A 20,960-nucleotide genomic window follows, 5' to 3' on the forward strand; every position below is an offset into this window, starting at 1 on the left:
AAATATAAAATAATGAATCGGGGAAAGATGGGTAGGGGGAGAGGGAATCCACATCTGAAACAGGCTAAAAATTAGCAGGATACCCAAGAAGCAGAGACTACATTGCCTAAGAAGCAGGGAGAGGGTTTGTTTCAAAAAAGCAAGCAGCTGCTTTCAAACAGGCCAACGCATTTTGGTCCAAGGCACACACATACACAAGTTGTGAAATGAAATGGCAAAAAAGAACCAATTTCTCAGTCTGAGGCTCCCTTTGAGCTGGGGGTCACTGGAGAATTGGCCCCATGTATACACACACACACACACACACACACACACACACACACAATCAGCTAAATTGCAACTGAGTATATAACTGAAAATCATAAATAAATAAATAAATAAATAAAAAGAGATTCATGGAGCCTAAATCAAGGGCTGTTGCCCCCAGTACCTACATAGAACCTTCATGATCGAAGACAGAACACCAAATCTAGAGGCAAGCAATGGGGGATTATACTCTCTCATTCTGCCTTGCAAGAAAGCTTCCAGAGGCTTATGACCGGCCACAGGACTAGACAAGTCTTTGCTCTGATCCAACAAAGAGGTTATTATAGTCATGCATTTCCATCTTGCCCGCCGCCCACTATAAGGCAACGGACCTCTTTCTCAAACAGTGGCTTTATTTAACAGCTCGCCTGGTAACCACAGGCAAGCGGAAAATCATAGCATTGGAAGGGACCCCGAGGGTCATCCAGACCAACCTCCAGCAATGCAGGAATCTCAGTTAAACCATCCATGACAGATGGCCACCCAACCTCTGCTTAAAAACCTCCAAGGAAGGAGAGGGAGGGAGGGAGACCGTTCCACTGCCGAACTTCCCTTCTCCACAACCAGCGTCGAAATACAGCAGAGGGACAGACATGCATATTTCTGTAAATTTGTCTCTCTGAAAGCCATTGGCACACCTTGTGGCAGTGAGTTCCATATGTTAACTCTGTGCTGTGCCATACACTGTCCCACCCACAGCTTCTGAAACCAATGTTGGGATTACAAATATAGGAGCCAATAAATATCTCTCACAAATCAAAACTGCTGAACGTAGCCTTGCCACTCGTAATGGATCGTCTTGTCACACACCTCCAGCCAGTACACTTGGCAGAAGGCCTTTCTTTTTTAACTAACCTGCTGGCTGTGTTGGAAAGGGTTTTCCCTCTTTCACAGCCAGCATGGAAATGCAGGCTACTTTTTAAAAAAAATTGAACATACTATATCTATTTCACAAGTGTTTTATGCACTACTCTTGTGAAACACTGCACTGTTATTTGTTTCAAAGCTACTGCTCCTGTACACTTTAGGAGTCCCATTGACTGTAGTTACCGTGTTATTTTCAAGGCTGTCATGCAGGGATCTCTCAGAGTCTGTTAACACGCTCATATCACTCAAATAAAAATTACAACATCGGCTGTGTGATGATGGTGCCCTTTATAAATGTAAGCCATTGTGATCCCAGATAAAATTCCCACACATTCCCCCACCCACCACGGAGGTAAGGCTGGACCACACAACCCCAGCTGAGCTCAGCACGTGTGCCGAGATGGGAGGTGGAAAAGGCACGTTCAAGACTAGCCAAACGCCAGCTAACATTCGATCGGCTGCATTCCCCAAACCAGCTCCCAGCATCCTCTCGTATTGACACCATCCCAGAACAAAGCCTGTCAAAAGAGATGCAGCCATGCCTGTCCCCGAAGTTCCGATGTACGCCAAGAAACCTGAGATCGCAGAGTTTAACCATTGCGTTGGGGTTGGGGGTCGAAGCCTTGGCCCCACAGCCCTCCCCATGCCCTTGACTCAGGGCCTGTCCTCTGGCACAACATTGCTGGGCCGGGTCTTAATCTCACTGGGGTGCGGCAAAAGAGCTCAGCTTAGCAAGGTCCAGTATGGGTTCAACTTGAATGGGGGACCATGTATTGAGATTCCTGCATCATAGCGGGTTGGACTCATGTGTTTGAAACTCAGATATATAAGCTAGGGGCCAAATGGCTCCGTAAACCAAGGTTGCAGTCGCTGAAAGGGAATGTCTAGCTGCCATTTTGGAGCAAGACGGCTTGAAAGTCTTATTTTTCAAACGGTAGACTGACTGGGATGGATTACCAGTTAAATATCTGGCTAGTTCAGATGACAACCTTGAGCTAGGTTAAGAGCCCTGAGAAATTCAAGAAGAAAAGTCACTTTTATCCAGGGAAAGTCCACATATATATTCAGTGCTGGATTTACATATAAGCTAAACAAGCTTAAGGCCCCACTCTCTTGGGGGCCCCCAAAAAAATTAAAGGAAAAAAACTGGATGCACATTTCCAAAATATAAGATAAAAAAGAAAATGAAACCTACATACAGCAACAGCGTTTTGTGTTGTGTAGGCTCCTATGATGTAAGTAATGGGCCCCACCTGCTAGCCTGCTCCCTAAAATATCACTGGTTTGCTCATTTCCATATAGCATATATTCAGCACAAAAAACAGCGACGATTTGTTGTTGACAAAGGACAGCTGGACATATAAAGGGTCCCATTACCTTCAGTAGGTTAAGGCCTCATCAAACCTAAATCCAGCCCTGTATATATTGGCCAGTTCCGACCTCTTTTGCTTAATGGTGACAAGGACCATTCAGAACGTTAAGAATATTTTTCACAACTCAGAGCACAGCAGTGGGGTGGGGCAAATGAAGAGAAGCTGCAACAATTCACTATAACATTGCTCACTGCTCCTGCTCAGGCTGCACAGGAGAAGCATTTTGCTTCCTGAAATTCATCCTGATCGCGCAGGTAAAATCTCACGGATAGAACTCTACAGTATTAATGTGTGAAAACGGTCTGAATCCAAGGATCCCCAGGCATGCACTTCCAGATGGTGGAGATGTCAGGGGACATCTTGGTGGCCCAGGCATCTTCACTTGATGGCAAGTGGCTAATAGTCAGGTGCAAAATCCACATGGCTAATTTTGAACACTGGTCAGACTAAATGGCACTCAGCATCCCTTCCAACTCTGTGATTCTCTGAGTCCCCTGTAGAGTCTGATATTGATGGCAGCTGCATTCCACAAGTTGTTTCTAAAGAGCTACAGGTAAAGGGCCATTAGGTCCAGTCGTGGCCGACTCTGGGGTTGCAGCGCTCATCTCGCTTTACTGGCCGAGGGAGCCGGCGTACAGCTTCCGGGTCATGTGGCCAGCCTGACTAAGCCGCTTCTGGCGAACCAGAGCAGCGCGCAGAAACGCCATTTACTTTCCCACTGGAGTGGTACCTATTTATCTACTTGCACAGGTGTACTTTCGAACTGCTATGTTGGCAGGAGCAGGGACCGAGCAACGGGAGGTCACCCTGTCGCGGGGATTCGAACCGCCGACCTTCTGATCGGCAAGTCCTAGGCTCTGTGGTTTAACCCACAGCGCCACCCGCGTCCCTTCCAAAGAGCTACCCTCCACAATTAGCAGAGGATCTACAATTAGTAGAGGGCTGTTACTCCCACTTTGCACAGCATATCAAGGAAGATCAGGTTAAAGGTTTCTCTGTCTGTATGTCTTGCCACTTCCAGGTGGGGAGGGCAGCCCTCCTCTGAGGGCCTAACCCACCCTCCAGAATCTGTATTTTCCAATTGTCCCTATTCCCCAGAGACATGCACAGTTCCCCCAGATCTGATGAATCCATGTGTCTTGTTGCATCACTATTTTGTTCCGGCAATTGCTTTTTTTTCTTTTCTTTTGTAAGTTCGATGTGATTGAGCTGCAAAGAGTTGCAGCTCTTTGAAAGTTTGAGTTTCCTCTTTCAAATCCCTGGAAGTTTCAGTTCCAAGAGCATGGGGTTCATATGTGTGAAATGTACACACATGGACCTTAGGATACCAAGCAAAGGCACAGCCTGGCGTTTTGGGTGCTGCAAAGCTCTGCTTCTGTTGCTAGAATGTTATGGGCAATCATGTGCTTCTGTCTAGTCAATCTGGAACCAAAATAGCCTCGTTTGATTTAAACTAGTGCTGGATAGGCTCATACAGAGTAAACTACATTAAGAGTCGGGCGAACTTTGGCAGTACTGAAGAGGAGGGAGGGAAGTGATCCTCTGGGTGAGAATACTTTAGGTCAGGAATGGGGAAACTTTGGCCCTACTTTTGGAATACACGCTGTAGTAAAAGCACCCAGAATCCATTCCCTCTCTCCCGTTGTTTGTCAGATATATGTTCGACAAAGACCCACCATATGAAACTTATTTCGACTCTGTGCTTCCTTCCTCCCCGAAGCTGTAAGATCTCCTCTTCACAAATACAAAACAAGGATACTACATTTCTTCTCAGATATCCTCAAACCACTGCCAACAGAATCAGCAGATCTTAAGAGCATAGAATTCCAGCACAGGAACTGAATTTCTGACATACTAAGCATTTTAAGAAAAATTAAAAAAGCAGAAGCGAAAATGCAATGCCCAAGCTTCCAGTCCTTATGTTTATTGCAATAGAGCTGACAACACAGTGTCACAATTCCATACACCAAGGACCATACTACCAATAGGACTGGCACATTCTTTAGGCAATATTAAGGGTGAAAAGTGAAATTCCAGAAGCAGAATACACCATGCAGATTGATTGTTCCTGCGTGTACTGGGCCAACTTTGCAAAATCTATTTCATTTCTAGGATTCAGACTCTCAAATAATTTGGAACCTTTTGAAAATAGTTTCCTAAATCATTCCAATGCAGGAAGGGGGAAAGTTTTGGAGAAGATTCTCTCTAAAACCATGAGACCCAATAGTTTGCTTTTTAGGTATTTATAAACAGAAGCCGTGTTTCAAGATGCTCAGTTCCACTGAGAAATTATTTTCCTTGCAATTATTGGGCATCTGAGAAATAAGCACCAAGCTACATTGTAGCACCTAGTTGATAAATCTCCTGGAGCGATATGAACATATCCATGAGTCATCTTGGTGGAATTCCCCCTTACAACACACACTTTCTTCTTTCTTTTGAAAAATTTGTCATCAGTGCCGACGGTATGCAATTATGACTTAATCTTAGCTACGTTCCAGGTCAATCCACTGCCCAAGAACAACGGCAAGTGAAGTAAACAATACAATTTTTAACCTTTTTAACCTTTCTCAAAATGCCAGGTCCCTAGATCCACCGTCTCCGAGAACAGAAGCCAAAAACTCACTTCAAAGCTGCAATTAACTACAATCAGCATTAATTGGGCTCTCAGGGAATCAACAGGTTCCCCCTTCCCAGGCCGACGTCAGTCGAGAAGCAGAGAAACAGTGGAGAGAGATATCATAACCTAACAAGCCAAGGGGAAAAGGAAACTCGAAGCCTTTAATTTATTTTTTTCCAAAGTGTGCCTCATTCAAAAGCTTAAAAGCAGGTGGCAGATCTTCAGATCTGTGAAGGAGAAAGTTTAAAACAAACAAACCTTAGGTCCCAGACCGGCCCATTCTGGAAAAGGAAGTTTTTTTTGGGGGGGGGGGCCTGCCAAGTTCCTTTCATAAGCAAATAAGGACACAATGGTGTGATTCATACTCCCAAGTTTACCCAAGCCTGAGCTACATATGCAAAAGTCTCCAGAAGCAGAAGGGGGGAGGTGGCCAAAGAAGATGAAGGGGATGGAAGGGGTTGGCCAGAGGAAGGAATCCAACAGCTCAGCCTTACCTTCAGTCAGCCAGGTTTCCTGAAATTGGTTCAGGTCGTGGAAGAGATCTGCAAGAGAACAGGACAGGTTATGATGGCCATGGAGCGGCTGCAGCAGAACGAGAGCAATGCGTGATACATAGGACTGCCTCTGAAGACGGTTCGGAAACCTCAGCTGGTGCAGAACTCAGCAGCCAGGTTGCTCACCAGAGCAAGACAGTTTGAGCCTATTACACCGATCCTGGTCCAACTGCCCTGGCTACCAGTTAATTTCCGGGCCCAATTCAAAGTCCTGGTTTTGACCAATAAAGCCTTAAATGGTTCAGGACCACAATGCCTCAAGGACGGCCTCTTTCCATATAAACCTACCTGGATCCTGAGATCATCTTCTGTGGCCCTCCTTCGTGTGCCTTCTCCTCAAGAGGGTGGCAACATGAAAACAGGGCCCTTTCTGCAGTGGCTCCCCGTCTGTGGAATGCTCTCCCCAGGGAAGTTCGCCTGGCGCCTTCATTATACAGTGGTACCTCAGGTTAAGTACTTAATTCGTTCCGGAGGTCCGTTCTTAACCTGAAACTGTTCTTAACCTGAAGCACCACTTTAGCTAATGGGGCCTCCTGCTGCTGCTGTGCCGCCGGAGCACAATTTCTGTTCTCATCCTGAAGCAAAGTTCTTAACCCGAGGTACTATTTGTGGGTTAGTAGACTCTGTAACCTGAAGTGTATGTAACCTGAAGTACCACTGTACACTTTTAGGCACCAGGCAAAAATGGTGCTTTTTAACCAGGCCTTTGATTGATCCGATTTTACATCCTATGCCTTTTTAAAATGTATTTTCTTTGGGGGGGAGGGGTTATTGGGTTGTTGTTTTTATTTTCATTAGGTATTTTGTGGTTTTATATCTTGCTTTTATTCTGTGAACCGCCCTGAGACTCCTGGTTATAGGGCGGTATATAAATTCAATTAATCACCACCATCATCATATTATCATAGAGTTGGAAGGGACCAAGAGGGTCATCGAGACCAACCCCCTGCAAGGTAGGAATCTTTTGCCTAACATGGGGCTCGAACCCACAACCCTGGTACTCAGAGTCTCCTGCTCTACTGACTGAGCTATCTATCACCCATCTTGTGGCGAGGCTCCCAGGCACACAAGTGACAGGAGCCTAGAACGCAGGTGAATTCAGCAGAGCTTAGCTACAGGTAAGCTTGCACCCTGCTTGACTTCTCCAAGCAGCCCAAATTTCTGATCTCGTGGCCCAACTAGTGATGCAGCACAGTTAAAACAAAAACAACAATTAAATCTGTATGCACTCTTCATCCGTTGATCTCAGGGGCAGTTCACAACATAAAAGAAGTGCAAAAGACATAATGAAAATTGAAATGAAAACAAACCGATAATCCGCTCTCCCACAACACATTTAAAAGACCATCGTATGTAAATCAGCCAAAGGCCTGGTTGCAGAACAACATTTTTGCCTGGCACCTAAAGGTGTATAATGAAGGCACCAGCCAAACCTCCCTGGGGGGGGGGGAGTATTCTACAAACAGGGAGTGGAAAAGGCCCATTATTGTGTTGCTACCCTCCGGACCTTTTATGGAGAAGGCACATGGAGGAGCTGTAGCTTTCCAGATGGTACTGAGGTTACAAGTTCCCTTCTCCTGCCTAAAGCTGTTAGTTGGAGGAATGTAGCAATTGCATCAGGCAACCCCCTCAGGCAGGGCTGCAGACAGTTCCAGAGGCTGTGCAATGACAGCATTGGGAAGCCTAAGAACATTGACTGAAGATAAACCAGGAGTGCTTCAGAAATGTCAAAAAAAGAGAGAAGCCAAACACTGAGCATTAAAACTCATGGAAAACTCAACCCATGACAAGCTAAGGGGGTCACACGAGAAGGGATTCCTGCTCAGCCTCAGTTCCTCAGTCTGTAAAACGGGAGCAAAAGCTGTACCAAAATATCATTATTTCAGGTCACAATGTTGCATCAGGATCCTTTTATTCCAACAGGCTTCACACAGGTGCTATATTCAAGTGCTCCCCATAGATAACCCACATTCATCTCTCTCCAGGATCTCCCACATACACACCTTCGGGATCTGGGACGTGGGGCATCCCAGGATCCATGGATTTCTTCCGCGCAGCCATCACAGCTCTGCCTTCCAGGATGCCATTTCCTGACGGTTTCTGTATTTGAAGAAGAAGAAAAACAACGCACACGACGTAAGACAATGCTGGACTCAACTCCAGTCCGATCTACAGGCTGCAAAGATAAAATGCGAGGCCGACCAGGAAAGAGGTCCGGCGGTTCGATTCTCCTTCATCGCTCACCTGTGCAGAAGTGTAAGGCACCTGCTGGTCCAAATACCCTTTCATCCTCCCATCGGTCATGGGTGCGAATCCCTTGCCAACATGGAGGGCCGGCAGCAAACCCTGCAAGGAGAATTGAATGTAGGAGAAACAAACAGGTACAGTACCAAAAGCACCCATAGCAGTCAGGACACGCGGAGCAAAACACAAGGATCGTAGAATTGCATATAGACAGGTGATATTATGTGGTTGCTCCGAATGTGGTGATGACAAAGGGGGGGGGGAATTACAGCCCCTTCCATGACCTTCTCTTTACTGCTACAAGCAGAAATACCCAAGTGGGGCACGTCCTCTCCCCACATTCCACAAATTGAAGAGGAAAGACCCCCTGCAGAGGAAGAGGGTGCTCAACAGAGAGGAGTATGGGCATTTCCTAATCTCTTCCCCCCCATCCCCCCCCCGCACCCCTTTCCTAGCCTCTTCTCTTTGCTTACTTTACTGACTTTTATTCCCACCCCCGGGGGGGGCGGGATTGCTATGCGCCCTCCCCATGTTGACTTCAACACCCGCCCCCCACCCTCACTTCAAAACCCAGCTTTCCTCAAAACCGGCTTCCTTCGCTTTTCTTAGCCTAAGATTGCACGCTTGTGCCCGCTTACCTGGGAGTAAGCCCCACGGGACCCAGCGAGACCGAGTAGACACGCATCAGGGTCGCGTGGGGAAAGTCTCCCGCCCCTGGTCACGCAGTCCCCTTTTCTATTTGCCTCCCTTTCCTTTGGCTACCCGCCTCCCTCCCTCACCCTCCCCGGATCTTTCCTACATTCTGACACCCTATCCAAAAATCAGCTCCCTCCCGGACTAGGCCACAGAGCTAGTTCCCACGTCCTTTTCCTCCCCGGTATAATTTACCAAAAAAAAAAAAAAAAAAAAAAAAAAAACACTTCTGCGACGTGAGGCGACATCGCCACCCCAATTTGCCTTAAAAAGTTATTTTCCCCGCGTCTTCACCCAGTGCTTTTTTTCGGGGGGGGGGGCCGCAGGGGTAAGCATACCCCTAAACCTTTGGTGAATCTTTGTACGTTTGTCCATTTGCTGTATTTATTTTCCCCGATCTGAACTATAAAATGGTGATTTTCTGGAGTCAAAATGAGAGTAACCCTTAATATTTTTTTAGCAAAAAAAAGCACTGCCCTCACCTGAGATTGGAAAAAGAGTAGCGGGGGGGGTGGTCAGTCCAGGTCTTTGCAGTCGGCCCCCACCGCAGGGCAGCTGATCCTCGATAACAGAGCTACGCTACTTCTCGTGGGACGGCGCCGAGTAAGGTTGCTCCCGCCTCCAGCCCGGGAGTCGTTTCCTCTTTCACAGAAACAGACTCTTTTCTGTTTCTCTTTGTTTCATTGACTTTGTGAATGGAGGAGCGGGAGGGGCGGGATCCCCCCCGCCTCGGGCGGGGGACACGCTCGGCCAATCAAGGCTCCGCGTCTCCCTTATCCGGCCGGGGAGGGGCGTGGCTTGAGCGCCCCGAACCAATCCGCGCGAGCTGCTCTAAGATTCATTCACGGCTGGAACTCCCATTCATAAAAAAAGAAGCACAAGAGCGCCCAAAGTTCATTCATAAAAGGCTGGGGAAGGAGGGAAACGTTGTAGCACGTTGGTTGGGCTGCTGCGGTAGAGCCGGCTGCTCCCGCCTTTCCTCTAGGCCTCAAACTGGTTCTGTTGCTGCGTTTGTAAAGGAATTGAGATCGGTTTACCTCCCCCTTTACGCCCGTCCTCAGGCGAGGCGTGGTGACGGTGGCAGGAATCAAGTAGATAAAAGGAAACTAATCTATATCATAGATTATACCTAGGCATTTGGGAAAGTTTTGTCTAAACGAGCTTCCTCTTTTAAAAAGTGAGTTAGAGGGATTTTATTTAGGGATTTCAGGTTTGCTGGAAGGAGATTTTCTAGTAGGGAAGGTGCAGTTTAAAGGTGGGGAGATCCCTTTATGCTGCATATTCTAAAGGCTGAATTGATTATTATTAATAAATAATAATAGTTAATAATGTTGGCTTTTTAAGCCTTTTATGCCACTTTTTAAAACAAAGGAGCTTCAATATTTCTTTCCACATACACTTTATTTTACTCCTTATCCTTTACTGCAAAGTGCCACATCAGGCTACTACAATAAAATAACGTATTTTTCCATGTATAAAGCTATATATTTTCCCTGTTTGTTTGTTTTTCAAGTTTAAAATTGGGGGTCGTCTTATACACAGATAGTGCATATGGGGGATTTCTTCATTTGGAGTCCCAAAACGGGTTGTGTTATACATGGAAAAATACAGTATACAGTGGTCCCTCGGGTTACATACGCTTCAGGTTACAGACTCTGCTAACCCACAAATAGTACCTCGGGTTAAGAACTTTGCTTCAGGATGAGAACAGAAATCGTGCTCCGGTGGCATGGCAGCAGCAGGAGGCCCCATTAGCTAAAGTGGTGCTTCAGGTTAAGAACAGTTTCAGGTTAAGAATGGACCTCCGGAGCAAATTAAGTATTTAACCTGAGGTACCAGTGTATAATTATGAATACATGGGCCCATTTGACTTGTTACAGGGTTTGTGCTCAGTAAACAGGTCCACATTCATGCCATATATTTAAGTCAATATCATACCATGGCATCCCCCCAGGTAATCCTGAGAGCTGAGGTTTGTTAAGGGTGCTTAACAAACCTGAGAGCTGAGGTTTGTTAAGGAGGGTGGCGCTGTGGGTAAAAGCCTCAACGCCTAGGGCTTGCCGATTGAATGGTCAGTTCGAATCCCCGCAGTGGGGTGCGCTCCCGTTGCTCGGTCCCAGCGCCTGCCAACCTAGCAGTTTGAAAGCACCCCCGGGTGCAAGTAGATAAATAGGGACCGCTTACTGGCGGGAAGGTAAACGGCGTTTCCGTGTGCTGCGCTGGCTCGCCAGATGCAGCTTTGTCATGCTGGCCACGTGACCCGGAAGTGTCAAGACTGGCCCGTACGGGCAGGGGTACCTTTACCTTTACCTTTTATTCCCTTCCCAGAGCTACCATTGCTCATACACCCTGAATTCAGTCATTCATGAATATCATCATATATCATAGTTACAGATAGGTAGCCGTGTTGGTCTGCCATAGTCAAAACAAAGTTTTGCCATAGTCAAAAACAAAGTTTTGCCATAGTCAAAACAAAGTGTATCTGAAGAAGTGTGCATGCACACGAAAGCTCATACCAAGAACTGACTTAGTTGGTCTTTAAGGTGCTACTGGAAGGAATTTGTTTTGTTTTGATCATATATCATAGACATCTTAGTGGAGACCTCAAGACGGTTGGGTGGCACCTTGTACGCCTCCTTCTGGCAACTCCTGCAGCCAAGCCGGTGCCACACATATTTCTCTGCTTTCCTTTGGACTGCATCAGCGAGGCTGGGGGGGGGGGCGGCGTCTTGTTGTCTGGGCAGCCCAGGACCTCCAAACACACTGCCCAGGTTTGCGCCCCGGGGAGGTCACTTCAGGGCTACTAATGCAGCAGAAACAATGTGGGAAACAGTAGTTATGAGTTATTGCAGCCACAGCAGGTGCTGTGATTCTGCACCGGTCCGACTTTGTCCCTGGATGTGCACTCTATTGTCTCTCAAGACCGACAGATGCCAAGAGCTACATAGGGCATTACGGTGGTACCTTGATAGTCAAACTATCAAGAGCTATTAGCTCTTGAACAAATCGGCTCCTGAACACCGCAAACCCAGAAGTGAGTGTTCCGGTTTGCAAACGTTTTTCAGAAGCCGAACGTCCGAAGCAGCTTCCGCTTGAGTGCAGGAAGCTCCAGCCAATCGGAAAGCGCTCCTTGGTTTTCGAACCGTTTCGGGGGTTGAATGGACTCCCAGAATGGATTAAATTTGAGAACCAAGGTACCACTGTACAGTCATATCTCGGGATGAATATGCTTCGGGTTAAGCATTTTTGGGTTGTGCTCTGCGGCTTTCCAGAAGTAACGGAGCGTGTTACTTCCGGGTTTTGTCACGCGTGCATGCGCAGACCGTCAAAATGACGCCACGCAAATGCGCAGAAGCGACGAAACGTGACACGCGCAGATGCGCGGACATAGGTTACATTTGCTTTGGGATGTGAACAGGGCTGCGGAACGGATCCCGTTCGCATCCCGAGGTACCACCGTACTGCAAATTGTTTGAGACACGGTAAAGCAGAGAATAGCAGAGTACAATGGTACCTCGGGTTCAGTACTTAATTCGTTCTAGAGGTCCGTTGTTAACCTGAAACTGTTCTTAACCTGAAGCACCACTTTAGCTAATGGGGCCTCCTGCTGCTGCTGTGCTGCCGGAGCACGATTTCTGTTCTCATCCTGAAGCAAAGTTCTTAACCTGTACTATTTCTGGGTTAGCGGAGTCTGTAACCTGAAGCGTATGTAACCCAAGGTACCACTGTACAAATAAATGACATATTGTTGTTGTTGTTTAGTCATTTAGTCGTGTCTGACTCTTTGTGACCCCATGGACCAGAGCACGCCAGGCACTCCTGTCTTCCACTGCCTCCCGCAAAATGGCATATAGGAGGTTTGGGGGGGGGGGTTGCTGTTTAACACTTCAATTTTAAAAATATTGCTGACGGTCCCATCGCAAAGCCATGGCTGCACGCCAGGGGAGTACAGAGCTTCAGAAGAAATGCAATGTATAACTGAAAGTGAAAAGGGGCTTGCAGAATGGTGCAGGCATGCATGCATGCAGGGAGAGAGGTTGTGTTCAGTGCCAAAGCAATATTCAGCAGGCTTCTGCACAGTCACATTCCTTATGGCAAGTGCAATTGGCAAGGAATGTGTGCACTGCCTGAGGGCAGGTCCTCATGCTGCCCTGTTGTTGAAGGACTCGGAAAACTAACACACATAGCAGTGCAACCGCAAGTGAAAATGGGCAGGTCTTGCAGGAGAAATGAAGGGGGGCTGCGGAATGTGCACAAGTGAGACCTGCAACAAAATGTTGTTGTTCTCCCTCTCCGGGTCCCAATCATGCCCTTTTCGAGAATACTCGTTCCGTTCCCAGGCTGCATTCTGGGGCTGATCAGCATGCGCACTTCTCTGTTTTGGGGGGGGGGCACAACCTTAGAGGCTCTCCCCCCCTTTTTGCATCTATCTAGGCTGTGTGTGAGTTCCCTGAATCCTGCAAACATTTCTTTCTCGTGTGGTGGGCAGTACTGTTATGGTTCTGCAAGGATCCACACTCAGAGAACTTGAGTGCATTACAGTGGTACCTCAGGTTACATACGCTTCAGGTTACAAACTCCACTAACCCAGAAATAGTACCTTGGGTTAAGAACTTTGCTTCAAGATGAGAACAGAAATCGTGCAGCGGCGGCGCGGCAGCAGCAGGAAGCCCCATTAGCTAAAGTGGTGCTTCAGGTTAAGAACAGTTTCAGGTTAAGTATGGACCTCCGGAATGAATTAAGTACTTAACCCGAGGTACCATTGTATTATTCTAGGAGTTGAAGCTCAGGATGTGGGGATACGTCTGGTCTCCAACGTGACCCCATGCAAACCAGGGCTGTATGCCCCTGTTGGCAAACTTCTAGGGGCCGCATTCTGGTGTGGGTGGGGCCAGGCGGAACAAAAGAGATGAGATTTCCCTTTGTACAGTAACTGATGTTCAGTCAGATGTTCTGTAAACACCAATGCAAGCAAGAAGTAGTATCACAGATCAAGAGCACATTGCAATTTGAGCAAAAAACCGGCTAGGAGGATGTAGAAAAAGGCCTTTAGGGGTGGGGCTTAGGGAGTGGGTGTGGCCTGGACAAAAGTCCTAAGGGTCAGGCAGGGAGGCCTGACCCAGGCATAAAGTCCCCCACCCTGGATTTACAATGATACCTCGCGTTACATAGGCTTCAGGTTACAGACTCCGCTAACCCAGAAATAGCACCTCAGGTTAAGAACTTTACCTCAGGATGAGAATAGAAATCGTATGGCAGCAGGAGGCCCCATTAGCTAAAGTGGTGCTTCAGGTTAAGAACAGTTTAAGGTTAAGAAGAGACCTCCAGAACGAATTAAGTACTTAACCCAAGGTACCACTGTATTTTTTTTTTTGTTTGTTTTATTCCATAAAATTGTATGTACTGCGTGATTGTAAGAAAACCTCCAAGCCATTTACGAAAAGCTAAAGCAAGAACATCGAGAGCGGGGCGGGGGGGGAATCACTGCCGTGCTTTAAAACACAGAAAAGATTTTTAAATAAAAACTAAAACTTTAAAATTGCCTCAACTTTCTAAGCATCTGGGTACGCTTGTTTAAACGCGAACATTTTTAGCAGGCACTGGGAAAAGTGCAGCGAAGGCCCCTGCTCAATTTCCATTGGCAGGGAGTTCCAAAGTGCAGGTACCGCCACAAGAAATGGCTGAGTTCTTGCAAAGGCGGAATAGGAACCTGGCACCCGTAGAAGTGCCAGTTCTGCCAGTCAAAACAGCCAGTGGGCACACAATGGGGTAAGGCGGTCTCATAGGCAAACTGGCTCCAAGTTCTTAAGGGCTTTATACACTATGATAACCTTGAGCTTGGTTCGGTGGTAAATCGGAAACCGGTGCAGATCTCTGCACACAAGGGTTCTATGCTGACAAGGCCTCGCTCCTGTCCACAATTGTGCCACAGCATTCTGCACTAACTGCAGCTTCCGCACAAGGCGCGACAGACACCCAAAGAGAGTGCATTTCAGCAATCCGGTCATGTAAATGTAAATATAGCTGCCTGAACATCACCACGCCATGTAATCAGACCCTCCAAGTGTCCCTATTTTCCAGGGACAGTCCTGGATTTACAGAAGCCGCCTCAGTTTCTGATTTGATCCCAGAATGTCCCGCTTTCCCTTAGGATGTCCCTATTTTCATCGGAGAAATGTTGGAGGGTATGGAGTTATGCAACACACACACCCTGAGCCAGGGAAATAAGTAACTAGACAACCTTTAGAAGACATCTGAAGGCAGCCCTGTATAGGGAAGTTTAAAAAAATGTTTTACTATGTTTTTTATATATGCCAGAAGCTACCCAGAGTGGCTGGGGCAACCCTGTCAGATGGGCGGGGTAGAAATAGTAAAATAATAATACCTCGGGTTAAGTACTTAATTCGTTCCAGAGGTCTGTTCTTAACCTGAAACTGTTCTTAACCTGAAGCAGCACTTTAGCTAATGGAGCCTCCTGCTGCTGCCGTGCCACCGGAGCACGATTTCTGTTCTCATCCTGAAGCAAAGTTCTTAACCCGAGATACTATTTCTGGGTTAGTGGAGTCTGTAACCTGAAGCATATGTAACCTGAAGCGTATGTAACCCGAGGTACCACTGTAATAATAATAATAATAATAATAATAATAATAATAATAATAATAGAATAGGATGTCCCTATTTTCTTGGGAGAAATATTGGCGGGTATGTGTAATGTACAACCTGTCTTTTCAAGCACAGCTTGGGCTGGTTTTGAAGAACTGTTAATAATCAAGGGTAAATTACCATGAGGGTAAATGGGGCACCACCTCACCAAACTTGCTTTCCCCACCTGCCTTCTTAAAAGGTAAAGGTAAAGGTACCCCTGCCCGTCAGGGCCAGTCGTGACTGACTCTAGGGTTGCGCGCTCATCTCGCTCAAGAGGCCGTGAGCCGGCGCTGTCCGAAGACACTTCCGGGTCACGTGGCCAGCGTGACGAAGCTGCATCTGGCGAGCCAGCACCAGCGCAGCACACGGAAACGCTGTTTACCTTCCCGCTAGAAAGCAGTCCCCATTTATCTATTTGCACTGCGAGGTGCTTTCGAACTGCTAGGTTGACAGGAGCTGGGACCGACAACGGGAGCTCACCCCGTCGCGGGGATTCGAACCGCCGACCTTCCAATCGGCAAGTCCTAGGAACTGTGGTTTAACCCACAGTGCCACCCGCGGTCCCTCTTACCTGGCTTCTTACTTCCAAGCAATACAGCAAGGGGAGTCCCTGGCTGTCTGCATCATCCTCCCTAGTATTATCTTTGCCCCTTGCAGAACTCAAGAGAGGTAAAATAATAATAATAATAATAATAATAATAATAATAATAATAGGTAAAAGATCCCTGGACGGTTAAGTCAAGTCAAAGGCAACTCTGGGGTTGCGGTGCTCATCTCACTTTCAGGCCAAGGGAGCCAGCGTTTGTCCACAGACAGCTTTCCGGGTCCTGTGGCCAGCAGGACTAAACCGCTACTGGTGTATCCGAAAACCGTGACAGAAACCAGAGTGCACGAAAACGCTGTTTACCTTCCCACTACAGTGGTACCTATTTATCTACTTGCACTGGTGTGCTTTCGAGCTGTTAGGTTGGCAGGAGCTGGGACCAAGCAACGGGAGCTCACTCCATCGCGGTGATTAGAACTGCTGACCTTCTGATCGCCAAGCCCAAGAGGCTCAGTGGTTTAGACCACAGCCTGTCTTTGGTTCTGCCAACTTAGAGTCTTCCTGCTTTCTGCCCTACCAGTACCATCGAGCACCAGGCACTGCCGATAACATATTGCAAGGCAATATATTCCCACCCGCACCCCTGCAATAAAATACGAGAGCTCAGCACCATCGCCATCGTGGGAATCCAGAGTTTGGGGTCCCCACAAGTGTGTGACGTGCCCCCTTGGCGCTTCCAAGCCCAGCGCCCTTCCCCACTCTGATGCCCCTTTGACTGCAGGGCGCCACCTCTTACTATTCCTCCCAAGTCCCCCCTTTTATATAGATATAATTTTCCGAGTGGGAATCGTGTTGGGGGCACTTTGCATGCAGGAAGGAAGCCATTAAATTCTTAGCACTTTGAGAGATTAAATGCCATAACTTACAGCCGCCGAAGTTTCTCTCAAAATGTTATAATGTAAGAAAACAATTAAAAAGAGTTATCTCAGGGTGGGCAATGGTTTTATTGTGATGGAGTGCGCCGTTAATTGATTGCCATCTTGTAAGATTGGACTGGGGGCAGGGGCAGCAGAGCAGTAAATGGCCGTGGCTCAGGAAGTGCGAAGGCGAGGAAGGGAAAAATCACCGTGGCTGAAGGGGGGGGGCTTGTTAGAAAGTACAGTAATGTACACACAGAAGAGTAAAAGGACCATTTTGTCACACACACAGAGAGAGAGAGAGACTGCGTATACACCATACAGTTAAAGTACAAGATTTCACCCAAACAGTCCTGGGAATTGTAGTTCATTAAGGTTTCCTGGGAATTGTAGCTCTGGTCTCATACATTTAAGATAGTGTTACACCACTTTCAACAGTCATGGCTTCTACAGAGTCCCGGGAACTGTAATCTGAGGATGCTGAGAGTTGGCACAAGAGGCAGCTATAAAAGTGACAGACCAAACTGTTCCAAACGGCAACAGTTCCTGAGTCTGAGGAGCAAGTTCGGGTCTATGTTTGTACAAGGTGCGACCGGAAAGTTTGGTGAATGGTCACAGAAATCAGACAGCGAGAGACATTCAAACATACATGCCTTACAAGCCTTCAAATCAGGCCCCTTCTGATACAATGCACTGTTGACAGCGTTCTCAGAGCTGTTGGAAACTTCTGGAGAAGTCCTCTTTTCGTACTGCTTTCAGTTCCCTCGTCACAGCAGCTTGGACGTGTGAAATGTTGGGAAATCTGTGCCCTTTCAGTGCAGATTTCAGTTTTGGAAAAAGAAAGAAATCCAGTGGGGCCAAATCGGGAGAACATGGAGGGTGGGACAACTCAGTAACCTCAGTATCAATTTCACGCGGACTATGCAATTCTTCCGCCATCATTCGGATGGACAAACGCTGATCAAGCATCAATAACTCACAAACTCTGTTGACATTTGCCTCCGTTCTGCTCGTCGACGGTCTGCCAGACTGAGGGTCATCTTCGATGGTTTGCCGCCCTTCATGGAAACGCCTTAAACCACTCATACACTGTCTTTCGAGTTACAGCTTCATCTCCGTACACAATTGTGAGCATTTCATGGGTTTCTGATGCCTATTGTATTTTCGAACATTTCTCGCTGTCCGATTTCTGTGACCATTCACTGAACTTTCCAGTCACACCTTGTAAACCACTGGGGGCCATTTTGTATCAAGATGGAGGACTAAATTGTTCCAAACTGTGTGCATTTCAACACCTCTTCAGATGAGGCTTTGAATCAAGTGCTGGTTTTGAACCAAATTTGTCAGGAAACTAATTGGCCTGTGCACTGGATTGGCTGACGCCCCAATCCTAGACAGAATCAGGGGGATCTGAGTGGATCCGGGCTTTGACTGAGACTGGTTGAATCAGCCGTGAATCATCCATCACCCAGAGGAGGGCAACCAAAATGGTCAAAGGCCTGGAAACGATGCCTTATGAGGAACGGCTAAGGGAGCTGGGCATGTTTAGCCTGGAGAAGAGGAGGTTAAGGGGTGATATGATAGCCATGTTCAAATATATAAAAGGGTATCACATAAAGGAGGGAGAAAGGTTGTTTTCTGCTGCTCCAGAGAAGCGGACACGGAGCAATGGATCCCAACTACAAGAAAGAAGATTCCACCTAAACATTAGGAAGAACTTCCTGACAGTAAGAGCTGTTTGACAGTGGAATTTGCTGCCAAGGAGTGTGGTGGAGTCTCCTTCTTTGGAGGTCTTTAAGCAGAGGCTTGACAACCATATGTCAGGAGTGCTCTGATGGTGTTTCCTGCTTGGCAGGGGGTTGGACTCGATGGCCCTTGTGGTCTCTTCCAATTCTATGATTCTCTATGACTCTATGATCCTGTTTTGGGCTGCGGCGCAAGGAACTATCTGGGCCTGTCAAATATCTGGGATTAGGAGTGGTAAGCAGGCAGCCTCTGTAAAGAGCGGCACAGTGGTACCTCAGGTTACAGACGCTTCAGGTTATGCGTTTTTGGGTTGCACACTGCACTGAACCCAGAAGTACCAGAATTTAGTGCAGAAGCACTAAATTATGCTTTGCACATGCGCAGAAGCGCCAAATTGCAATCCATGCGTTTACAGACGCGGTGCTGCGGGTTGCGAATGTGCCTCCCGCACGGATCACGTTCGCAACCCAAGATTCCACTGTACAGGGTTCTTTGCAAAAGGGCTTTTAAACAGTCCCACGCTCTTCTTTGGCTGCACGTGCCTGGTCTCAGCAGGCAAAGACTTGCGTAGAGCAAAAGTCAGCAGGCTCGAACCCTTTGCTCACCAACTGGTGAGTGGAGGAGGGTGCAGTCCTGCTAACTGCAGGGGTCCGCTTCACCCGCGAGGGCACTTGGGTAGAAAACCCCAAAAGGACTGAACAAGGGGTGGCTGAGGCTGCAGAGGTCCCAGGGCATGATCTCATCCCTTGAGGTAATGGTGGAGAGGGAAAAGGGCATGCTACCTACCACCTGGTGCAGGAGGGGTTTGGGGGGGCTCATTGGTGGTGAGTGAGGTGGGTCTGGCTCAGGCAAACACTTTCTATATCATATTCCTGATCCTGAATGGGGTAATTGTGCCCCCGAAGGACCAGGTGCGCAGCCTGGGAGTCATTTTGGACTCACAGATGTCCATGGAGGTGGAGGTCAATTCTGTGTCCAGGGCAGCTGTCTACCAGCTCCACCTGGTACGCAGGCTGAGACCCTACCTGCCTGCGGACTGTCTTGCCAGAGTGGTGCATGCTCTGGTTATCTCCCGCTTGGACTACTGCAATGCGCTCTACGTGGGGCTACCTTTGAAGGTGACCCGGAAACTACAACTAATCCAGAATGAGGCAGTGAGACTGGTGATTGGGAGTGGCCGCCGAACACATAACACTGGTCCTGAAAATCTTACATCGGCTCCCAGTACATTTCTGAGCACAATTCAAAGTGTTGGTGCTGACCTTTAAAGTCCTAAATGGCCTCAGCCCCCCGTCGTTCAGCCCGGACACTGAGGTCCAGTGCCGAGGGCCTTCTGTCGGTTCCGTCACTGCAAGAAGCAAAGTTACAGGGAACCAGGCAGAGGGCCTTCTTGGTAGTGGCGCCCGCCCTGTGGAACACCCTCCCACCAGATGTCAAGGAAATAAACAACTACCTGAATTTTAGAAGAAATCTGAAGGCAGCCCTGTTTAGGGAAGTTTTTAATGACTGATGTCTTAATGTATTTTTAATCTTTTGTTGGAAGCCGCCCAGAGTGGCTGGGGAAACCCAGCCAGATGGGTGGGGTACAAATAATAAATTATTATTATTATCATAAAGAGCTGCGTGGAGCGTGTGTGCGGCTCTTGGGGGCTTTTCCCTGAGGAGGGAGACGGGCAGCCCGTCAGTGACGGGCTGCCCTTCTGCCTCCTTGGGGAAAAGCTTGCAAGCGCCGCACACACGCTCCACGCGGCTCGTGAAAGTGAGCGCTGAGCAGAACCTGGCATGCATACAGGCTCTGCTCAGCGCTCCCTTTAAAGAATATTTTTTTTCTTGCATTCCCCCTCTAAAAACTAGGTGCGTCTTATGGAGCGAAAAATACGGTAGGCAGAGTTAGTTGTTTGATTTTAAAAAATAAATTAATGCTGTTCTTAAGCAGCCCGTGCACTGAGTCGCTCCACCTGGCCCACAGGGCGAGGGGAGGTCCAGATAGTATCAAAATGCAGCTTGTGATCTGTTCCCTGCTATCGGAATTAAGTCCGCTCTGGAAATGAGCCTTGGCTCAAAGGAAGCACCGCCTAATTAGACAGGAGGAAATTGAACTAAGAGCAGTGACTTTACAAAAAAACAAAAAAACCTCCGGGATTTCTGCCTGGCTGTTGGAGGTGGGGCAAAGGGGAGGGAGCAAGAGGTGTCAAAAGAGACCCATATCTTTCAAGATATATATTCAACGACAGGCGAAACGCTGCCTTCTACAGCCTTACGGATTTAGCCTGGGATCTGGAAGCCTGTTGACAATAAAGGCTGTTGAGTCAATACCTTCCAAAGTGATATATGGCGTCATCTGCTAGCCATAGCATTCTACACAGGACAAAGCGACTGGACCCTATGCAAACAAATCAACAGACGCAAATCTAGCAGGGATTCATAAATCAGTAGAACACTGCAATCTGC

At 47.7% G+C, this 20,960-nt stretch overlaps 2 protein-coding genes across 5 annotated transcripts in view; one reads left to right on the forward strand and one right to left on the reverse strand.

The window, feature by feature from the left end:
* ETV4 (ETS variant transcription factor 4) overlaps window positions 1-9,340 on the reverse strand; it is a 39,619-nt gene extending 30,279 nt beyond the window's left edge. For 2 of the 4 annotated variants that reach the window (XM_081838037.1, XM_081838036.1), the window contains exons 1-4: window positions 9,140-9,340; window positions 7,965-8,066; window positions 7,724-7,820; window positions 5,661-5,708 (exon numbers count right to left, since the gene is read on the reverse strand). In XM_081838037.1, the coding sequence (XP_081694163.1) occupies window positions 5,661-5,708; window positions 7,724-7,820; window positions 7,965-8,024 (205 nt within the window). In that variant the 5' untranslated portion in view covers window positions 8,025-8,066; window positions 9,140-9,340. Of the gene's footprint in view, window positions 1-434; window positions 517-5,660; window positions 5,709-7,723; window positions 7,821-7,964; window positions 8,067-9,139 lie in introns of those variants that run through there. The other 2 variants (XM_081838038.1, XM_081838039.1) reach the window with 2 other exon arrangements.
* Window positions 1-20,960, forward strand: part of TMEM92 (transmembrane protein 92) — a 365,445-nt gene that overhangs the window by 225,935 nt on the left and 118,550 nt on the right. The gene's annotated exons all lie outside the window — the stretch shown is intronic.

This window comes from Podarcis erhardii (genome assembly GCF_964252035.2).
Source record: "Podarcis erhardii genome assembly, chromosome: 13".
Lineage (NCBI taxonomy): Eukaryota > Metazoa > Chordata > Lepidosauria > Squamata > Lacertidae > Podarcis > Podarcis erhardii.